This window comes from Vicugna pacos, chromosome 10 (genome assembly GCF_048564905.1).
Source record: "Vicugna pacos chromosome 10, VicPac4, whole genome shotgun sequence".
Classification (NCBI taxonomy): domain Eukaryota; kingdom Metazoa; phylum Chordata; class Mammalia; order Artiodactyla; family Camelidae; genus Vicugna; species Vicugna pacos.
Window position 1 is genome coordinate 37,399,356 of NC_132996.1, and position 17,953 is coordinate 37,417,308.

The 17,953-nt window shown below is 45.6% G+C and overlaps 1 protein-coding gene across 5 annotated transcripts in view; it reads left to right on the forward strand.

Moving 5' to 3' along the window:
- LOC102538092 (calcitonin) overlaps positions 1 to 17,732 on the forward strand; it is a 136,029-nt gene extending 118,297 nt beyond the window's left edge. For 4 of the 5 annotated variants that reach the window (XM_072969562.1, XM_072969563.1, XM_072969564.1 and 1 more), the window contains 3 exons: positions 15,856 to 15,950; positions 16,215 to 16,352; positions 17,243 to 17,732. In XM_072969562.1, the coding sequence (XP_072825663.1) occupies positions 15,856 to 15,950; positions 16,215 to 16,352; positions 17,243 to 17,441 (432 nt within the window). In that variant the 3' untranslated portion in view covers positions 17,442 to 17,732. Of the gene's footprint in view, positions 1 to 14,723; positions 14,787 to 15,855; positions 15,951 to 16,214; positions 16,353 to 17,242 lie in introns of those variants that run through there. The other variant, XM_031681165.2, reaches the window with a different exon arrangement.
- Positions 17,733 to 17,953: the final 221 nt, after the last annotated feature.

Consider the following 17,953-nt stretch of genomic DNA (forward strand, 5'->3'; position numbering starts at 1 on the left):
TCAATAAAACATAAGTGCTGGGCTCTTAGCTCTTATGTGAGTTTTCAGGGCTTTTATTTGTAGACAACAAAATTCACTCTAGCTCTAAGCAAACAAGTGTTTGTTACTGGAGAGTAGGCATGTTAAAGACACTGGGAAGGCCAAGGAACCATGCCTAGTTACTGCATAGTTAACAATAGCCTGGGGAAACATTCAAGCACATCACAGGACTGTTCCAGGGGACCCCACTGCCTCTACTGCTGCTACACCTGTGACATTGGGGACCAGAAAGTGAGCTCCTCACACAGCTGCTCCCGAAGAAACACATGAAGTACAATCTCCACACAGGGAGGCTTCTCCTAGTCACTTCTGCCTCCAGGTGTTGCTTGTGAGAACCTAGGCTGCACGTGCAGCTCAGTTTCAAGGGTGCCTGGATAACGCCATTTCTAATTTTCTAGCCCCAGTGATGTGTGTTATACTAGAGATGAATTAGAGTGCATGTTGAATGAACCAGTTTTCTTTATATGTCACATCCAATTATCAGCCATTTAACCTTGGGAAAATTGCTTAATGAGTCTCAAATTTTTCATCTGTAAAATGGGGCCAGTAATAGGTCATGGGGTTGCTGTGAAGATTAATAAAATAGACAACACATGCTGTGAAGATTAGTACTAACAAATTCTAGCACTAAGTTTGGAGGTATGAAATTATGAAATAATTTTGTTTTCTATTGCTATTATTATTATTATTATTATTATTATTAATTATAAGTGGCCCTAACTCAAAAGGAACTGCATGTCCTGAGAAATAACTGAGTCAGGCTGTCTTCTGGCTTTGCTGTTGAACTACCTGTTCCAGACTGAACACACACATGTTACTTTGTGACGCCCAGAGAGGAAGGTGCATTATTGGTACAGAATGGGTGAAATTGGGGATAGAACAGGGAAGGGTGGACGAAACTTACAAAAACTCCTGACTGCCTATTTAACAATCTAAAATTCAACCACAGCCTCTAGTCTTTTGGGTCTCTTGGGTTTTGTTCTAGAGTTCTTTAAGAATTGCAACAAAACCATTGCCAGCCCCTGTCTTGTATTTCCTGTCTGCCTGTTTTAATTATGAGCCTTCCGTGCAAGGATAGTCTCACTACGGCAGAATTTATCTTATCTTAATTTATCCTACCACCTTAGAGGGCCTGGAACTGTCATGCTCCTCAAACCACTTGCCATCTGCTCAGCTCCAATTGGGGTCCTTTTAGATCCTCTCCCTGGAGACCATCAGTTTTTTTTTTTTTTTGCTAATAGTTATAACTATTAGCATGTTATATTAGCATTAATCATGTTTAATCTAGTGCTCTCCAGTTAGTGCTCTCCCTACTTCTCTTATGACCTGACGCTTAAGTCTTGAAATCCTGTGTTGGTCTCCATGAATCAGCTGCCTAGCTCTTTATGCCATTTCAGCACCTGTAGAGTAGAAGGAGGGATTTTGGCTTCCAGTTTCTCCAATTTTTCTTGTTGGGCCTTGGGGTGAGAGCCACAACCTATGACTTGAAGCATTTCAGACTCTTGAAGTGATTCCCCGCCTTGTGGAGTCCTGATCACTCTGTTTCACCAATGAAGTCTGACACTCAGTGCTGATTGCTTCTGGAATTAAGAATCTGTCCTCTCGGACACTGCTAGACTGGACAACCTAGTTCTCCTCTGCCAGTCTCTGTATTTAGGCTGTATTCCTCCAATCCCTATATAAAAATCTATCCCAAAGGTCCCAGCCCAAGTCCACCAGGATTATGACCAAAGTGAAATCTTTATGAGCCCCCAGTGGCAAGTCCTATGAGAATGAGATGGAGACAAGATAGATACCTTTGGAGGAAAAGGCCAGCAAGCACATCTGAGAAGACCTCTGTTTGCATCATTGATCTGCACAGCCAGCCCTGGCGACATCATTGTTCAGAATTTGATGTACAGGGCAATTTGTATATATACAGCATTCCTCCATCTTTCATTTTCAAAAAGGATTTATTTTTATCCTCCAAATATCCTTCAATTTATTTATCCTAAGGAGCCTTGCTTCTTTGGCAGTTCTCCTCTGGCTGCATTAGTTGGAAATCTCTCTGAGCACCTCTCCTTGGCTGCTGATCCCTGTCTGACTGACAGCATCTAAGAGATGACCTCTCTCCGGGAATAAGCAGAGGGATTTCTCGGGAATAAATGAAAGTATTTTAGAAAACAAAGCCTTCTTCCAGCCACTTATAATTTTTCCCTGAGTGCTCAGCAAAGAGAAATAGCTCATGGAAATCTCCCTCCTTGCATTTGCCCTTTGAAGGACAGTAAACCATTTTTCTGTCCGTTATATAGGGCTGTTTGGGTGGAATAGTAACTTAAAGATGTCACCTTTTCATGGAAGGGTCCTGTCTTTAATATGCAGAGTAGATGGAAGCCTGTAGAAATGTGAGCACAATGTAAAAAGAATTTTACATTGCAGCGTGAATGATGACAACATTTTTAATTGAGAAGAGTATTGCTGTGCATGAGCCAAGAGACTCTTTCTCTGGCTATTGAGAACCATTTCCTCCAGGACTCATCCCACTAGCCTGTCATCAGGTGAGAGTGTTTCTTGGGCTGCATGCCAGTTCTTGGATGGCTGAAATATTTGCTGGACTCTGGCTACTCACCCCACAGTGCTCTCTGAACACAGAGTCATCCACAGTGACTCACATAGAAACCTGTTACCTCATTTTGTTGACTTCCATTGTGTGGGCTGAAGGTTGAGTGTAGCTGGCAGAAAGGAAAATGAGAACCCCAGATGAGGCGACTAATTGACAATCTCATTTACCAAGTGACACATGAGAACATGGAAGTTCTTATTAAGGAAGGTAAGGTGAGATCTTTGCCCTCTACTGGATTTCTTTTGCTGTGAGCTACTTGTGAGTCACAGATGAGTTGGGGGCAGGCACAGTGAGTTCAAGAGGGTTAATAGAAGATTCTTCAGTGAATAACTCCCAGCGGGATCTCACAGGAGAGAAAAGTTGAGGAGGACTCCCATTTCTACTGAATGGAAGACAGTAATCTGGAGAAATCTTTCACTGAGCTGCTGGCCCGATGCTCGTGTAGCCTAGATGTGAGCTGAAGTCTACCAACCCCTTATAACACCTTACAAGGGAGTCTGCTCATCTCCTTATTTCATGCCTTATCATCTCTCAGTTCCAGCTTCTATATGTGCTGTCTTTGATTCTATCTCACAATGACTCTGTGATAAAACTCAAATCCTTCCTTGATTTCCTCAAAAACATCCAGCCCAACAAAACAGAAAAGAGTATAATCAATTTTATTAAGGATATGGGGCTAAAGGGAGAAGTCACATCATAGCTTGACAGGTAAATAAGCTATTTCATATCAGGCATTTCTGGTTTTTTTAAAAAAAATTTTGTGCCTCACCTCACCTCCTAACTACCAAGAAGAGTTTCTCCCTTGCTCCTCACCCCTGTGAGTTCTGGGGCTTCGATTGTTTCCTCTTTCTTCCTTTACTCATTGCTTCCAGACTGCCGGAAGGCAACGTTAATTTTTTATCCTTCTATTATGCAGAACAATGCAGTTTTCCCTAATTCCAGATCACAAACTTGGACATCTAAACACTTCTATGATCTAACAAGACAGTGGCAATGATGGATAAACGACACAAACTAACGAAAAAGCAAAAAGAGTTGTTACACCACCATTATTCATTTAACAAATATATGCTGAGTGGCTGCTATGTGCCAGGCACTATTCTAAGCACTGTCCATCTCTAGACAGAAATTTGCATATCATCTCTGCCTTCTCAGGATCGGTACCTGGTTTCAGTTGGAATATCACATTTGTTGCCCTTAGGTCAAGACTTTTGGTTAACTCTGACTCATGTACCTGAGTTCATTCATTCATTCATTCATTCAATTCTGGAAGACACATATCACCTCTGACCTATGTTTTCTACCGAGTGCAGAGAGGGAGTCAACTAAGAAGAGACTGGGCTCTGGTCTTGGGACTGGAGGCACCCTCTCTGAAAAGTTCTAAGGTGCTACCATGGTCTTCAGATATACTGAAGGGATGAAAAGAGATGATCAAAGGAATGTGATAGTTCATAAAGAAGTTAATCTGGTCCCCCAAGAGCCTTCTGTAGCAATTATGGCTGAGTACCTGGAGGAGGTGGTTGGGGCTGCCTATAGTTCACTCTGCTCTTTGTGCCTTTTTGACATGGTTGAGCTCAGGAGACAATTTATCAAGAGCTTCCTGCTTCTCCTTTAACATTCATATTGCTATGAGAGAGGCAAATAGACATAAATATTTAAAATGTGGGCTCTGGTGTCAGACTGTCTATGCTTAAATCCTGCCCTCAAGCTTACTAGATGTGACATTGGGCTACTACTTAACTTTTCCATCCTTGTTTTTATTCAGATGGATAGGAAAAAAACAGTGTCTACTTCATGGGGTTGTTATTAGGCGTGATGGTTAATTTTATATATCAGTTTGAGTGGGCTGCAGGGTTTCCAGATACTTGTGATACATTATTTCTGGGTGTGTCTGTGAGGGTGTTTCTGGGTGAGATCAACATTTGAATCTGTAGACTGAGTAAGGTATACTGCCCTCCCCAAAGTGAGGGGACTTCATCCAATCTGCTGAAGCCTAGAAAGAATAAAAAGGCTGAATAAGAAAGAATTCTTTCTTTCTACCTGGCTATCTTTGAGCTGGGACATTAGTCTTCTCCTGTCTTCAGACTCAGACTGGAACTCTGTTGTCTGGTCTCCTGGGTCTGGCTTGCTGACTGCAGATCTTGGACTTCTCAGACTCCCTAATCATGTAAGCCGATTTCTTATGGTACATATATTATGTATGTAATATTCCTATTGATTCTGTTTCTCTGGAGAACCCAGATTAATACATAAGAATAATGTAAAATGCTTTAAGTAGAGCTCCTAGCATACTGCTAAGTGTTGCAGAGTGAGCATACTTCACATACTTCCATGATTCTTCAGATGTTTATCAAACCCAGCCTTTGTGCTGGGCACTGTTCCAGGGACTGGAGATACAGTGGTGAACAAGATATTCAAGGAGACTGTTTTCAAGGAGCCTGCATTCTAGTGAAAGAAGACAAATAATAGACAAATAAATAGATTTCAAAGATAATTTCAGAGTGGTAAGTTCTGTAAAGGAAGTAAAACAGGTTAATGTCATAAAGAGACTGAAGGACTTCTTTAGGCCATGGAAGGTCTTTTTAGAGTAGATGGCATTTGATTTTTAAGTTGAAAACTGTAGAGTAATAAGGAGCCAACCATCAGGAGTGGTGATGGCGGCGGCGGCGGCGGCGGTGGTGGTGTGTTTGTGTGTGTGTGTGTGTGTGTGTGTGTGTGTGTGTGTGTCTTAGTGTGTGTGTGTTAGTTATGTGGTGTCATAGAAGGGGAGGATTGACGAACAAGAAAGACTTCTAGGCAGAGGAACCAGCAAATGCAAAGGCTCTGGAGTGGAAAAGGTCTTAGTGTGTTAGCTCTGAGACTTTCAAAAAGCCCAGTGTGGGTATATGGGTGAGGGGAGACTGGCATCAGAGGATACTGGCGAGATGGATAGGAGCTAGACCATCTCTGTCTTAAAGCTATGGAAACGTGTTTACATTTTTTATCCTAACTACACTGGAGAGTTGAAAGAAGAGGAGGGACCCAATATGATCTATGCTTTTAAAAGATCACTCTGAGAGTTATGTGGAGAAGGAATTACAGTGGCAGTGGTCAAATCCAGGGGACTAGTTAGGAGACTACTGAAATTGTACAGGCAAGAGATGATGGTGGCTTGGACTAGGGTCCAGAGTTGCTATGATCTGAATGTTTGTATCTACCCCCCTTTCCAAATTTATATGCTGAAATCCTAATGCTCAATGTGATGGTATTAGGAGTTGGGGACTTTGGGAGGTGATTAGGTCATGAGGGCAGAACCTTCATGAATGGGATTAATGCCTCTATAAAAGAGACCTTGAAGAGCTCCTTTGCTTCTTTTTGCTATGTGAGAATACGCAATAAGAAGTCTGCAGCCTGGACGAGAGCCCCTCCTGACCATGTTGGCACCTCAATCTCAGATTTCCAGCCTCCAGAACTGTGAGAAATAAATTTCTGTTTTTTTAAAATATAACCTTACTGGTTGTGTTTGTTTGTTTGTTTGTTTACAGCTGTCTGAATGGGCTAAGATACTGGTGGAGACAGAGAGAAATGGGTGGATTTGGGATGTTTTTAGGGTGGGGAGAGTAGAGTTAATAGGACTTACCCATGAATTAGATATACATGAAGGAAAAGGAGGAATTAAGAATGATGCCTACATTTTGAGCAGACTTCATTGAGTTATTTGTGCTGTTATTTACTATGATGGGTGAAAGTGGGGAAAGAACAGATTTGGACAGAAAAAAAATCCCCCAGAATTCTTCCTGGACATGGTTAATTAAAGAAGCTTATTAGACATTCAAGTGAAGATGTATGTGAGTTACTCAATTTCCATCCAAACTCCTTGCAAACCTTTCTGTAGAGAATAAAAAATTTAAAACATTTCTTCTCAGGTCCTCTTGGAGCTAGAGTTCCACACAAAGTTTAGGCTCTGGTGACCAGAGTCATTCATGGAGACTTGAAAGGCAAAAGTGAACATTTTAAGATGTTGACTGTATGAGAGGAGACTGGATATTCTGGGGCACCCATGGAGTTCCCTGGAGTCAAAGCTGCTATAGGTAAGCAGCAATGGACTTCCTACTAGCACATTTCCATGGTGTGGTTAGTTTCTCCTGGATGTATTATTCTTGGCTGTGTGGCATCCAGACCTGATTCCCTGGCCCTTTAAAATTTCTATAAACCATTCAATACCTTGTAACAAATACTGTCCTGTTTAAATTAGCTTTAGAGAATTCTATTATATACAACTAAGCACCCTGGTGAATACAATGTCAAATGTTAACAATTAGCATTATTGTTTAGAGTCATTCTGCCATCTCCCATAATCCTCCATGCTTTAAGGAGTGAGTATGAAAATTTAATTTTAACCCATCAAGGTGGAGAGCTGAAAACACCCATAGAGAAAAATAAGCCTGATGTAATTATCTTCAACAATAAACAGAAGAAATGCCCCAGTAATTTCTTGGCCAAGAAAATTTCTAAAATGCTAGGTTTGAGAAAATAAAGTCTGTTCAACAAGAAAAAACAAGTAAGTCAGGATTGGAATCTCCCCTCCCCCTACCACCCCAAGCTCATCCAGGATTAATGAGTCTGACAGCATGTCCTTTATGTTTTCCTTTGAACAGAAGGACTTCTTTGTGTGTTTGAGTTATTGCTGCAGGAGAATAGAGGGCACTGATTTTTCTGGTGTTTGCTTACTGATGAAAGGGGCATTGAAGATAACTGACCCTAAGACTCAGGGGACACCAGAGGCTTTCTAGATACTCTGAGAAAAGACCTTAAGAATCAGATGGGTAGGAATAGTCAATGAGGCGACATCAGCATATCACAGCCTGTTTGCTGATCTTTCACAACATAGTATGGCTAGAAAATTTATTCTTGCTCATTTCTAGGAAAAGTCATTAAGCAGTAGCAGACTCTTTATTATAAAAATATGGGCTATGGCGACTAGCTCTTAGAACCTCACCAGTCTTTATTATTCCCATTTATGTCTATAGCTTTCTACTGCAAGCACCTATGACTCTCTGCTTGGGAGTTTTCTCTGACCACAGAAGCCTGGCTATGCAGGATAGGCCAGATGTGCTGGGGAGTTAACACCCTTGGGAGCACCCCTGAACAGGTGATGGACTTCTCATTCTTTGGGTGGGATAATTCTGAGGCTTTCTCTCTACAATGTTTCAGAGGGTTTCCAGAAGGATGAAGCCCCAGCTGCCTGCAGCAGCAACCTGCTTATTATTTTACTCTGTAATGGTTATTTTCCCTTCCTATCTCACTTACATGTTCCCTTACTGGTGCAACTCCCAAATAAATGGTTTGAACCCAAAGTCTTTTCTTGAGTTCGGCTTCTGGAGAAACCCAATGGCTAACATGTGTATAGCATTTACTAGTTGCCATACGCTGTTCTAAACACTTTATGTTTATTACCTATTTAATCCTTACAATAACACTATAAATGAGTAATATTATTATCCTCATTTTACAAAGAAGGATCCTGAGGTGCAGAAAGTTTGACCTATTTGTCTATGGAGAAGTTTTGAATAAGTGTAAGTGTCAGAACTTAAACAGCCAGCAGTCTGGTTCCAGAATCTATGCATTTAACCACTACTCTTAACCATAGACCATGAGGTCCAATACTGCAACCACTAGCTACATGTGGCTATTTATGTTTAAATTAATTAAACTAAATTAAATTAAAAATTCAGGTCTTTGTACTAGCTATATGTCACGTGCTCAAGAGTCACAAGTGGCTTGTGGCTATTGTGTTGGTCAACACAGATTTGGAACATTCCCATTGTTGCAGAAAGTTCTATTGGACAGCACTGTTTTGCAAGACCCTCTTTTAAACCTATGGTCTATCTCAAATTTCCTCAACACCCCAGAAGCAATCACTTATCCAGAAACACCCTTTATAGAGGACAGAGTTGTAGGCCAGAAAAGGTAGGAAAACGCATTAGAGCCCTTTAGCATTGTTCGTAAGAGAGATACTCAGATCCTTCCCTTAACCCTCCTTACTTCTGATTTGCTCCAGCCAGTTCTATTCAGCATGCTTCTGTTGTTTTCCTGATGATGTTAAGTTAGCAGGTAAAAATTCAGGTAGACTGGACCTAAGGCAAGAGGCAGATATATTAACAGTGACCAGAAGAAACCATCAAAAACCAGAAACGTGGTCCTGAGATCCCAACTATGAGGATCTCATAGTCAACTGAATATGAATAACTAATATGCTAATATAAATACAGAATAACTGAAAACGATGGACCAAGAGTTCAAAAGCACAGAAGTTAGGGTCAGCAGGTGTGGAGGTGAACAGTCCAACTAACTCAGGCCCTTACACAGGATGCAGCACTGTGACTGGTGTTATTTTGATAATGGCTGTGAGTCATCCAGAGAAGGTTAAGAGGAGAATGTCATGCATTTTAAAACGATTTCTATCCCAAATAGCTTTTTAAAAGTTGTGTTTTCCATTTAAAGTCTGTTTCAGTTATCTGGGAATTTAGCAAAAACTTTAATTTTTCTAAGAGTGCTGAATGCAGGAGATATTAATCTAATTAGCATTATAAGGAAGTTTTAAGGACCTGTATGTCTACTTCCTTTGTAATGTGGAACAATGCTCTCAGACAGGGAGGAGAGAGTCAATTTGGGTCCTGTGAGTCTGAGCCAAGAAAGAATTTTAATCATCTCAGAGGAACCCAACCTGAGTAATTCCTTGACGTCATTCGCTGTCCATCTATCAGAGTGACCAGCTTGGGTCTGGGCCACCATGCTTTGCTCATTCTCTGGCAGGCACAGACAACTCTAAAAATATTCTCTAAGAAGGGACTTCTGCAGGTTAGATGTTGGCATCTCCATTTCTCTGGGATTTGGAGAAAAAAATCCTCCAGGCGGGTGCCCTGTGATGGGGAGTGGGAATCTGTTGAGGTCAAGTGCCCAGGGCATTAAATCTAATTTGAGGGCTCTACAATGACTATCTACATCTCCTACCCTTCAGCCAGTCTTCATAACTGGTTTAGAAGAACAGAAAGCTGTGTAGATATATACATTTCAAGTGTAAACTCTAGTAGGGCAGGGAAAACCATCAAGAAGCACAGTCCCCAGACAAGCTCAGGATTCTGAGTAATTGGTTGCCTCTGTTGGTGGAGTTATAGAATGGGCTGAAAATTGGAGTGATTGCAAGCCTTTAAAAAGAGTGGTTAGACCCAAGATTTCCTTCTCTATCCTATTCAGTTAGATGACTGGGTACCAGAAAAGACTGGAAGATTAGCATAATGGATGGTAAAACTCTCTCATCTTCATTAATCATCAGCTTATACTCTGCCCTCATCCCATTGACCCTTGCAGGAGATTGGAGGACTCCTCTTAGGGCAAATGAAAAGCCAAGGGAAAGGACTTAACAGTTACTCATAGTTAATCCCCTCCCCACCCCTAATAAAATAGTGAAGTTGCTTCTCATCTAATCACTCTATATTCAGGTCCATTGATGGACAACTCTACCATTCCCATCCTCTGATTAGTATGTTATTACCTCCCTCTTAAATATAAATCACAGCTGAGGAGAACTAGAAATGTGAGGGTAGCCTCTAAAATAACCTATAATTAACAGCTTTGGAGAACTAAAAGATGTTCTACTCATTAAATAAAAACAGAAGGATGTAAAAAGTAAAACGGAATTTTTAAAAAGCTATTAGAAATTTTAAAATATGATCAAAATAATTTAGAAACAATATAAATTTGAAAAGTAAAAAACTCTCAGAAAGTTGAACAAAAAAGAGGAAATTATTAAAGGAATAAAACAAAAAAATTCCCTGTATTGAAGAACACAAATTTTCTTATTGCAAGGATTCTCTCAGTACTTAGAACAATAAATAAAAATAGTCCATACCAAGGCACATCATCAGGATATTTTAGAAGACTGAAACTGAGAGAGGGAGAGAGAGAAAGAGAGAGATCCTATACAAATACTAATAAAAAAAAGAATAAATGAAAATGGTTTCTCAATAGTCACACTGGAAATGGAAGACAAATTGGAGACTACTTTCACAATTCTGAGTGAAAATGATTTCCAACTTAGAATTCTACTTCCAGAAAATCTATCTATCATATAATGATGAGTTTGACTCCACCAAAATGAGGGAGTAAACCAAGAGTGAGGAACAAATAGGATCTAGGAAAAGAAATAAACAAGTCATGGGCAGAAAGAAAATTAAACAAATGAAAAGAGGACATTAAAACTAACTAAACTAAAAATAGAACTAAATAAAACTAAAACAAATGTACAAGGAAATGTAATCAAAGTACACTATGTGGCTCAGCTGGTCTTTACATAGTCTTAATAATATAAACCCTGAATATCTACTTGACAGAGATGATATTACTATGTTGAGAGGATGTGAGTAGGATACATACGTGTTTTATTTGGGTGGATGTTAAATACATCATTTTGTAATCTATGCATCAGGAGGGCAGGGGTTTTTGTTTCGTTCACTGTGAGTTGCTAGTGCCTAGAACAATGCCTGGCACATAGTAGGTCCTCAATAAATATTGTCGAGTGAAAATCTTTCCCCTGAGAAATATGTCTCCAAGGAAATTTGTAAAGAAAACACAGAGTAAGTTAAAGGAAATAAAAATAAACTTCAAAAGCTATAGCACATGAAATCTGTTTCTCCATAAAATTTAATAACTATCATTTTCAAAATTTAAAGGTAATTACATAAAATAGTTACACTGAGCATTGAACATTCGAGACAATTTAAAAGCGAAACATATTCCTGGGAAACCATTCTCTGTAAATCCTTATGCTAGTTAGTTTGATTGGGGATGCCTTGCAGCTCAGAGCAGTTCCAGGAAAATCAAAATGTAATTTTCTCGATTTAGAAAGCAAAGCATTTTATTGACTTTTCCTTCCATTCACTCACAAATATAATAAAAGAGGGGTTGAGGAAAAAATGCCTTATTTTGTTTGCAAGCTGGAGTTCGAAAGAGAAGCCCTTCTTCTCACATCAGATCTCAGAAAGTTTTCTCCAGAATGCTGATTCCTTTTATTAAATAAAAAGAAGTCTTTGGATCAACAAGCTGCCTTTCCATTTAACGGATCTAAATTGGGGCCAGTTCAACTTGGCTGTGAATTTGCTGCTGATTCTTACAGTAGTGAACCCTTGGAACTGTCCATTCATTCATCCTCGAGCTCCCTCCCCCTTCACTTAACATTTGCTTGTGCACCTACTGTGCTCCAGACACTGTGCAAAGATGATAGTGGAGGAAGATTAGGGCAAACAGTTCTGGATGCTAAAATAGCCGTCCCCATGAGGCACCCAAGAAGAAACTGAAAGCTCAGAACCAGGTCTGTTTGTGGAAGAATGGGCCTCCAGGTCGGATGTGCACTCGTCTTTCTCTGTTAGAGCACAGGGGTCCTAGTCTCGGCAGCTTTTGTAGAAACTTTCACTGACTTTACCGAAGGCAGGATCTCCCTGGATTGTGGGCCACCCATCGCGTGCCTTTGGAGTGGAGGATTGTGCCTCGCTCGCTCGGTGGCGGCAAGGCTGTCGGTCTCAACACTTCAAAAAGTCCTAGTGACACAGTCAGAGTCTTTGGAGAGGCTGCCAGCTTTCCAGCCCTTAGCCCCAGGAGTTTAAAGTTCTCCGTAAATTCACATTTTTGGGCCTCTGAGGAGGCCACCCCCAAGCCCCCACCCCAGGCCAGCTCCTCTCACGTTCTCAGGCTTCCCTGGCTCAGTTCCACACTGATAACTTGGAGCCTAGGGAGCCTGGGGTTCAGAGTCTGGGGCCTTCCGGGCCTTCTTTCTTACCCAGCCCCCGATACTGGCCCCTTTGGAGGGCTGGAGTGGGCTCTGTTCCCTGCCAGACCTGCAGTGGTACGAGAAGAGGCGGTGAAGAGGGCAGAGGCGTTAGTCAGCTTCCAGCTGCGCCTTTCCACACGGCAGGCCTTCCCCCGACCAGAATCCGGGAAAGGGACGCAAAAATGTCCCCTCACATTTGCAGGGCTCTGGGAGAAGGGTCCCCAAGTAAAGGTCGCTTCGGTTTCACTGGCTGCGTCTGAAAGCGAACCCAACCATTTGGGTGCAGAGAGAGACAGTCCTAGTATTACAGCGGAACCCCTTAGCCGCACTTCCAGGTGTGTGGGATTACAAAGGTCCTGGGAGCCCTCCTGCCCTGCTTCCTGTCCGCTGCAGACCACGGCTACTTTTTAGGTGCCGCGCCGCCTTGCCAGGGGTAGGGATGTTTCCCGGTCACGCAGCCTCTGTGCCCCCTGCCCGTCAGGGTAGCAGGCCCTGCAAGAGTCGCCCAGTTCTGCGGCCCGGATTCTTCGGGGGTGTTATCTGGAGTTTCGATTATCCGTGAGCTGGAGGGCAACTCGTCCTTGCCCCGCAAACAAGATCCTGCCACAGAAAATAAGACCCAAAGGGCATAGACAGACGTCCCCAGAGCTCCTTTTTGACCTGTAGAAGCCATGGGTACCTGCTGCTGGAGTTCTGCTAGCGTCTGGCTTCGCTGCCTGCCTCGCATCCTTGGACGAGGCTTCCTGAGAGGCTTTGCGAGCTCAGGAGGGCCCGGCGGGCGCTTTGGGGGTCGCAGCCACCGCGTCGTGCAGGGGTAGCCTGAGGCCCCCGAGGATGGGTGGCGCGCCCTCACTTCTTTCCCACTGCGTCTACCCCCAAGCCCACCCTACGCCCTTTCAGCCATAGCTGAGATTTTCTTACTGCGCCCGCCGCGCGGACTCCACCCGGCTTTCCTTAAGGGAAAAGAGACAGGCAGAGTCCGTGCGCGTGCCTGTGCGTATGTCTATGTGCGTGCTTGGGAAACAATGTGTGTCCCTGTGTTTATAGAACGTGACCGTTTCCGAAAGCAGAAACTCGAGGAGTTGATTTTGGATTGGGGTGAGGTCGGTTTGCGTTGGTGCTCGCTGCCTCTTTCTCGAACTGACAAGGGAGCGTCTGTTGCAGCAAGTGCTGGCGATCTGCGGAGTGTCGGTGTGTGAGTGCAAAAGGAGAGCGTGTGGCTGGGGTCCAGGTAGGTGAGCGCGGGGCGTGTGCCCCGCGGGAAGAGTTAAGTGCGCGCACCTGCCGGCCTGTGACTGCGAGTGGCGCGTGTGTGAACGTCCGAAGGTTGCCCTTGGGGCTTGCAGCATACGTTCTCCTTCATGGGTGGGCGCTGACCCCTGCCCCGCCCCCTCACCAATCTAGTGCTTCAGGGAAGGGGGGGGCGCTTGTGTGGGGCAAGACAGGTAGTGACCAGCACATAGGCGTCCCGGCACAGCAACTTGGTAAACAGAAGGCAGAAGCGCCGGACAGCTGTGTAAACCAATTCTAGCGCCGAAGTGCAGGATCCTGGTTAGAGCGGGGGATGCTGAACCCGAAGTCGAGAATTCGGGGGTAGAGAGGGATGCCTAGTCCTCTGTGCAGGCAATTCCTGCGTGGCCCCCTCCCCAGTCGTCTCTTCCGCTCCTACCCGTCCCAGAAAAGTAAAGCGAAGGAGGCTTGGTTGCCAGATTGGAAGCAAAACAACTTTTCGGGGGTCTGGGCAGCAAACAGGGCGCGACTGAAGGAGAGTAGGGAGCAGAGAATAACCCAGATCACTCCCAGGTGATCCAAAGAGCTCAGTCTTTCAAGGACCCTCTTCCTCCACCATCCCCCTCTTCTGCTATGCTCTATTTCATCTGAGATCTCTCAGAATCCAAGTGACCCGACCAGGGTCCCTACTGGTGTGGCAGGAGGGGGTGCAAGGACACAGTTCAGGCACCAAGAAACTAAGAGAAACTCTGGCCCCTCACTATCGGTGACACCAAACTCTGCCCAATTTGCTCCCACTTTCTGGACGTCGAAGTTTCTCCACCCTCTCCAAGCCCTCCCGCTCCCCAGGCAATGACCTAATTGCAAATGACAGCCAGAGCGGATGGTTCCCCTCCCTAGTGGACCGGTGTGGGGAGCGCGAACAATGACGCAATCGGAGCTGGGTCGCTCCTGGCCACTTGGGATTGGCCGTGCGGGCTCGAGGGGACATCCCCGCCCCCTATCACTGACATAAGAGCAGAGAGCTCCGCGGGGAAGACGCCCACAGCAGGCGTTGTGTCTATCCGGGTGGACCGGCAGCTTGCGCTCTCCTGAAAGTCGAGTCGCCAGGTGAGAACTTTCCACTTCGCTCACTCTAATTACCAGCCTCTGGATTAGTTCATCTAGTTTGTTCCATCTGCCTGCCTTTCTCTTTTTGGCTTCTCACGGCCATCTCGGCCCCCCTATAGCAAGGTGTTCCTAGCTGTCTGTCCCGCTCGGGAGAAGGTGGGAGGTTGGGGCTGTAAGCTCATTTTCTTCTAACAGGCGTCCTGGGAACCACAAGCATCCCCAGGGTTTCGCCTGGGCGCTGGAAGCTCTTTGAGCCCAGTTAGGCGGGTCTGCGGCCCCTGCACTGGAACCCGTCGTCAGCGTGCAGTATCCTGCCCGAGTTTGGTCTGGGAGTGCCCTGCGAAGTCTGTGTCCCGAGGGATCGCATTTGGTTCTGGGGCCCGTTGATCCCTGCATCTTCCTCTGAGGCGCCTCCAGCCCTCGAGCATCCCTGGGGCACTGGCGCAGACCTAGGGCAGTGCAGTCACCTCGGGGAGCTGGCGCCCAGCACCTGCTGCTAAACCTCACTCCAGCAGAGGCGGGCTGTGTGGGCAGAGCCCGAGACGCCAGTAAGCGGCACGTTAAATTATCCTCAAGTCCAAACCCACAGACTGAGAGGTTAGGGCTCCTTTCCAATTTACCCTTCCTGCCTCCCTCCCCCTCACATTGGCCGCGAAGTCCAGCCCAGGGGAAGGTGGTCCTAGATTTCTTAGTCCCTAAGGAAACAGGCACAGTGGGAGAGTGAGCCTCCAGCAGGGTGGATCCTCACTTGATTCCTGCATAGAGCAAAAGGTGTGGATTTAGATGTATGTGCTTGTGGCTTCTTGGCTTTCCACAGAACAGAACTAGAATCCCCCTGCCATCACCCAAGGACACCCATTTCTGCTGTACCAAGCTATTCACTATAATGTATGTTTTGAGGTTCAAAGCAGTCTGCCTGGTAAATGGATGGAACTGAGGCACTGGGAGGTGGGGTAACCTGCCTGAATTCACAAGGCTGTTGTGGCAGAGGCCGGACTGGAACCTGGGTCTGTGGGCTCCAGGCGGTGGTTGGTCTTGGTGCAGTGGTAACGTCATTCTCCCTTTACAGAGAGGCGTCATGGGCTTCGGGAAATCCTCCCCCTTCCTGGCTTTCAGCATCTTGGTCCTGTGCCAGGCAGGCAGTCTCCAGGCAGCACCACTCAGGTGAGACAGCTGGAAGCCACGAGATCATTCCCCTTCCACTGCCCCTGGGATCAGACAGTTCTGTGCCTCTGAAGTCACAGCAGCAGGAGGCACCCTGTGAATCAACATCCTCAGGTGGACACTGGCCTTGAGCCCTGTTGGCTGGGAGTCAGGAGAGCCACATCTTCAGGGGATGTCACAGGGACCAGGAAGCCTGGCTGCTTATCCTTGGAAGGAGGCAGGCAGGGGCTCAGAGCCTGCACTGGGTTTGCTTCCTCTCTCCAGTTCATCTTTGGAGACCTTCCCTGATCCCTGGGAACTGAGTGAGAAGGAAGGGCGCCTCCTGCTGGCTGCACTGGTGAAGGCCTACATGCAGAGGAAGACCAATGAGCTGGCGCAGGAGGAGGAGACAGAGGGCTCCAGGTAAAGCTCGCCACCCAGCCCTGGCATATTCAGGAGGACACATCCCAGAGAGGTAGGAAAACCAACATCTGATTAAGAGTCCAGCAGGCTGTCCTGGTTCACCAGGACCTGGGACCCAGCCATTCTCAGCCTATGTGGAAGACAGAGGTCCAGGTGCAGCTGGAGGATCTGGGGTTAGATGTACTAAAAAGATCCATTCCTGAAAGCTATTAGGAAATGAAATGGGGAGGTGTGGAATCACTTGCTCTGGGAATTGGTCTTGCCCTACTGGAATGCCCAGCACTGGATGAGTTAGGATTAGTAAGTGTGAAGCCATTGGATGGACCTAGGATATATCAGGATATTTTAGAAATTTAACCTGTGAATGTTGTTCTTTCACACTGGCAAGGCGCCTTCATTGCACATTTGCAAGGTGAAGTCAAAGGCTGTATAGAGGGTAGGGCCAGGTAGAGCAGTGTCTGAGGTAGGTCTGGAGCCTTTAGATGTGTCAAATCTGCAGAGATGTGCATGTTCTCATGGGGCCAGACACCCTTCCCCAGCCCCATCTCCCTGCACACCCTGAGCTTGGAGCTCACACCAGCAGAGTCACGTGTTACACCTGCATCCACCCTGAGAACCTTTCTGCAGAGCATGAAGCACTGAGCAGCATGTGGAATGCCGGAAAAGGTCACCCCTTCCCCACTACAGCCCTTCCCCACACTGCCCTGGCTCAGCAAACCTCCAGGTTTTCCTAATGGAGGATGTATGAGCTGCCCTACTGCCTGCCCCTCCCGCCTCTGCTCCAAGTGTCCCCTCCCTGGTCTAACCTTCTGCATGCCTGCACCGCCCCCCACCCCCACCCCGGGGTAGCCCTGGTGCATGCGATTGTCTGGCATGTCTTTCCCCTGCAGCCTGGACGGCTCCAGAGCTAAGCGGTGCAGTAATCTGAGTACCTGTGTGCTGAGCGCGTACTGGAAGGACCTGAACAACTTTTATAGATTCTCTGGTCTGGGCTTCCGGCCTGAGACGCCTGGCAAGAAAAGTGACATAGCAAGCAGCTCGGAGAGGGACCACTTCTCCCATTTTGGGGTGCTCCAGGATGCCAACTGAACTCCTTCCGCTCCTTCCTGGATTTACTTTTTTGTTCCCATTGATGAAATTAATGCATGCAGATTTCCCTCTGATTGCTCTTCGAGCTGGTATGGGTAGCTTTGCTTATGACAGAGAATGCTGGGGGCTTCAGGATGGAAAGAAAGAGAGGGGGACTCACAGACAGGGTTAGAGATAAGAGAGAAGGAGGGAAGCTTCTGAGATCCCAGAGGATGTCATAGCGGAGCCCTCCAATTCTTGCTTCACCCCTTGTGCCTCATCATTGATGAATAAACTGACTTTCTAAAAGGATGCACTTTGGTGGTCATTACTCTGGTCTCTGTCCAAGGCCTGAGAGTGCCCAGGGCCTGTGCTTAAAAGTAGCCTTAGCCTCAGGGTAGCTGGATTCAAAGCTTGGTAAGGGTCCCTGTGAACCAGCTCCAGCAAGAACAGGTGTGCTGAGGAGCAGGTAAGCACTTCTGGAGGAGGATGCTGCAAACACTCTGCTCTGAACCCCTTCCAGGTAAGTCTTC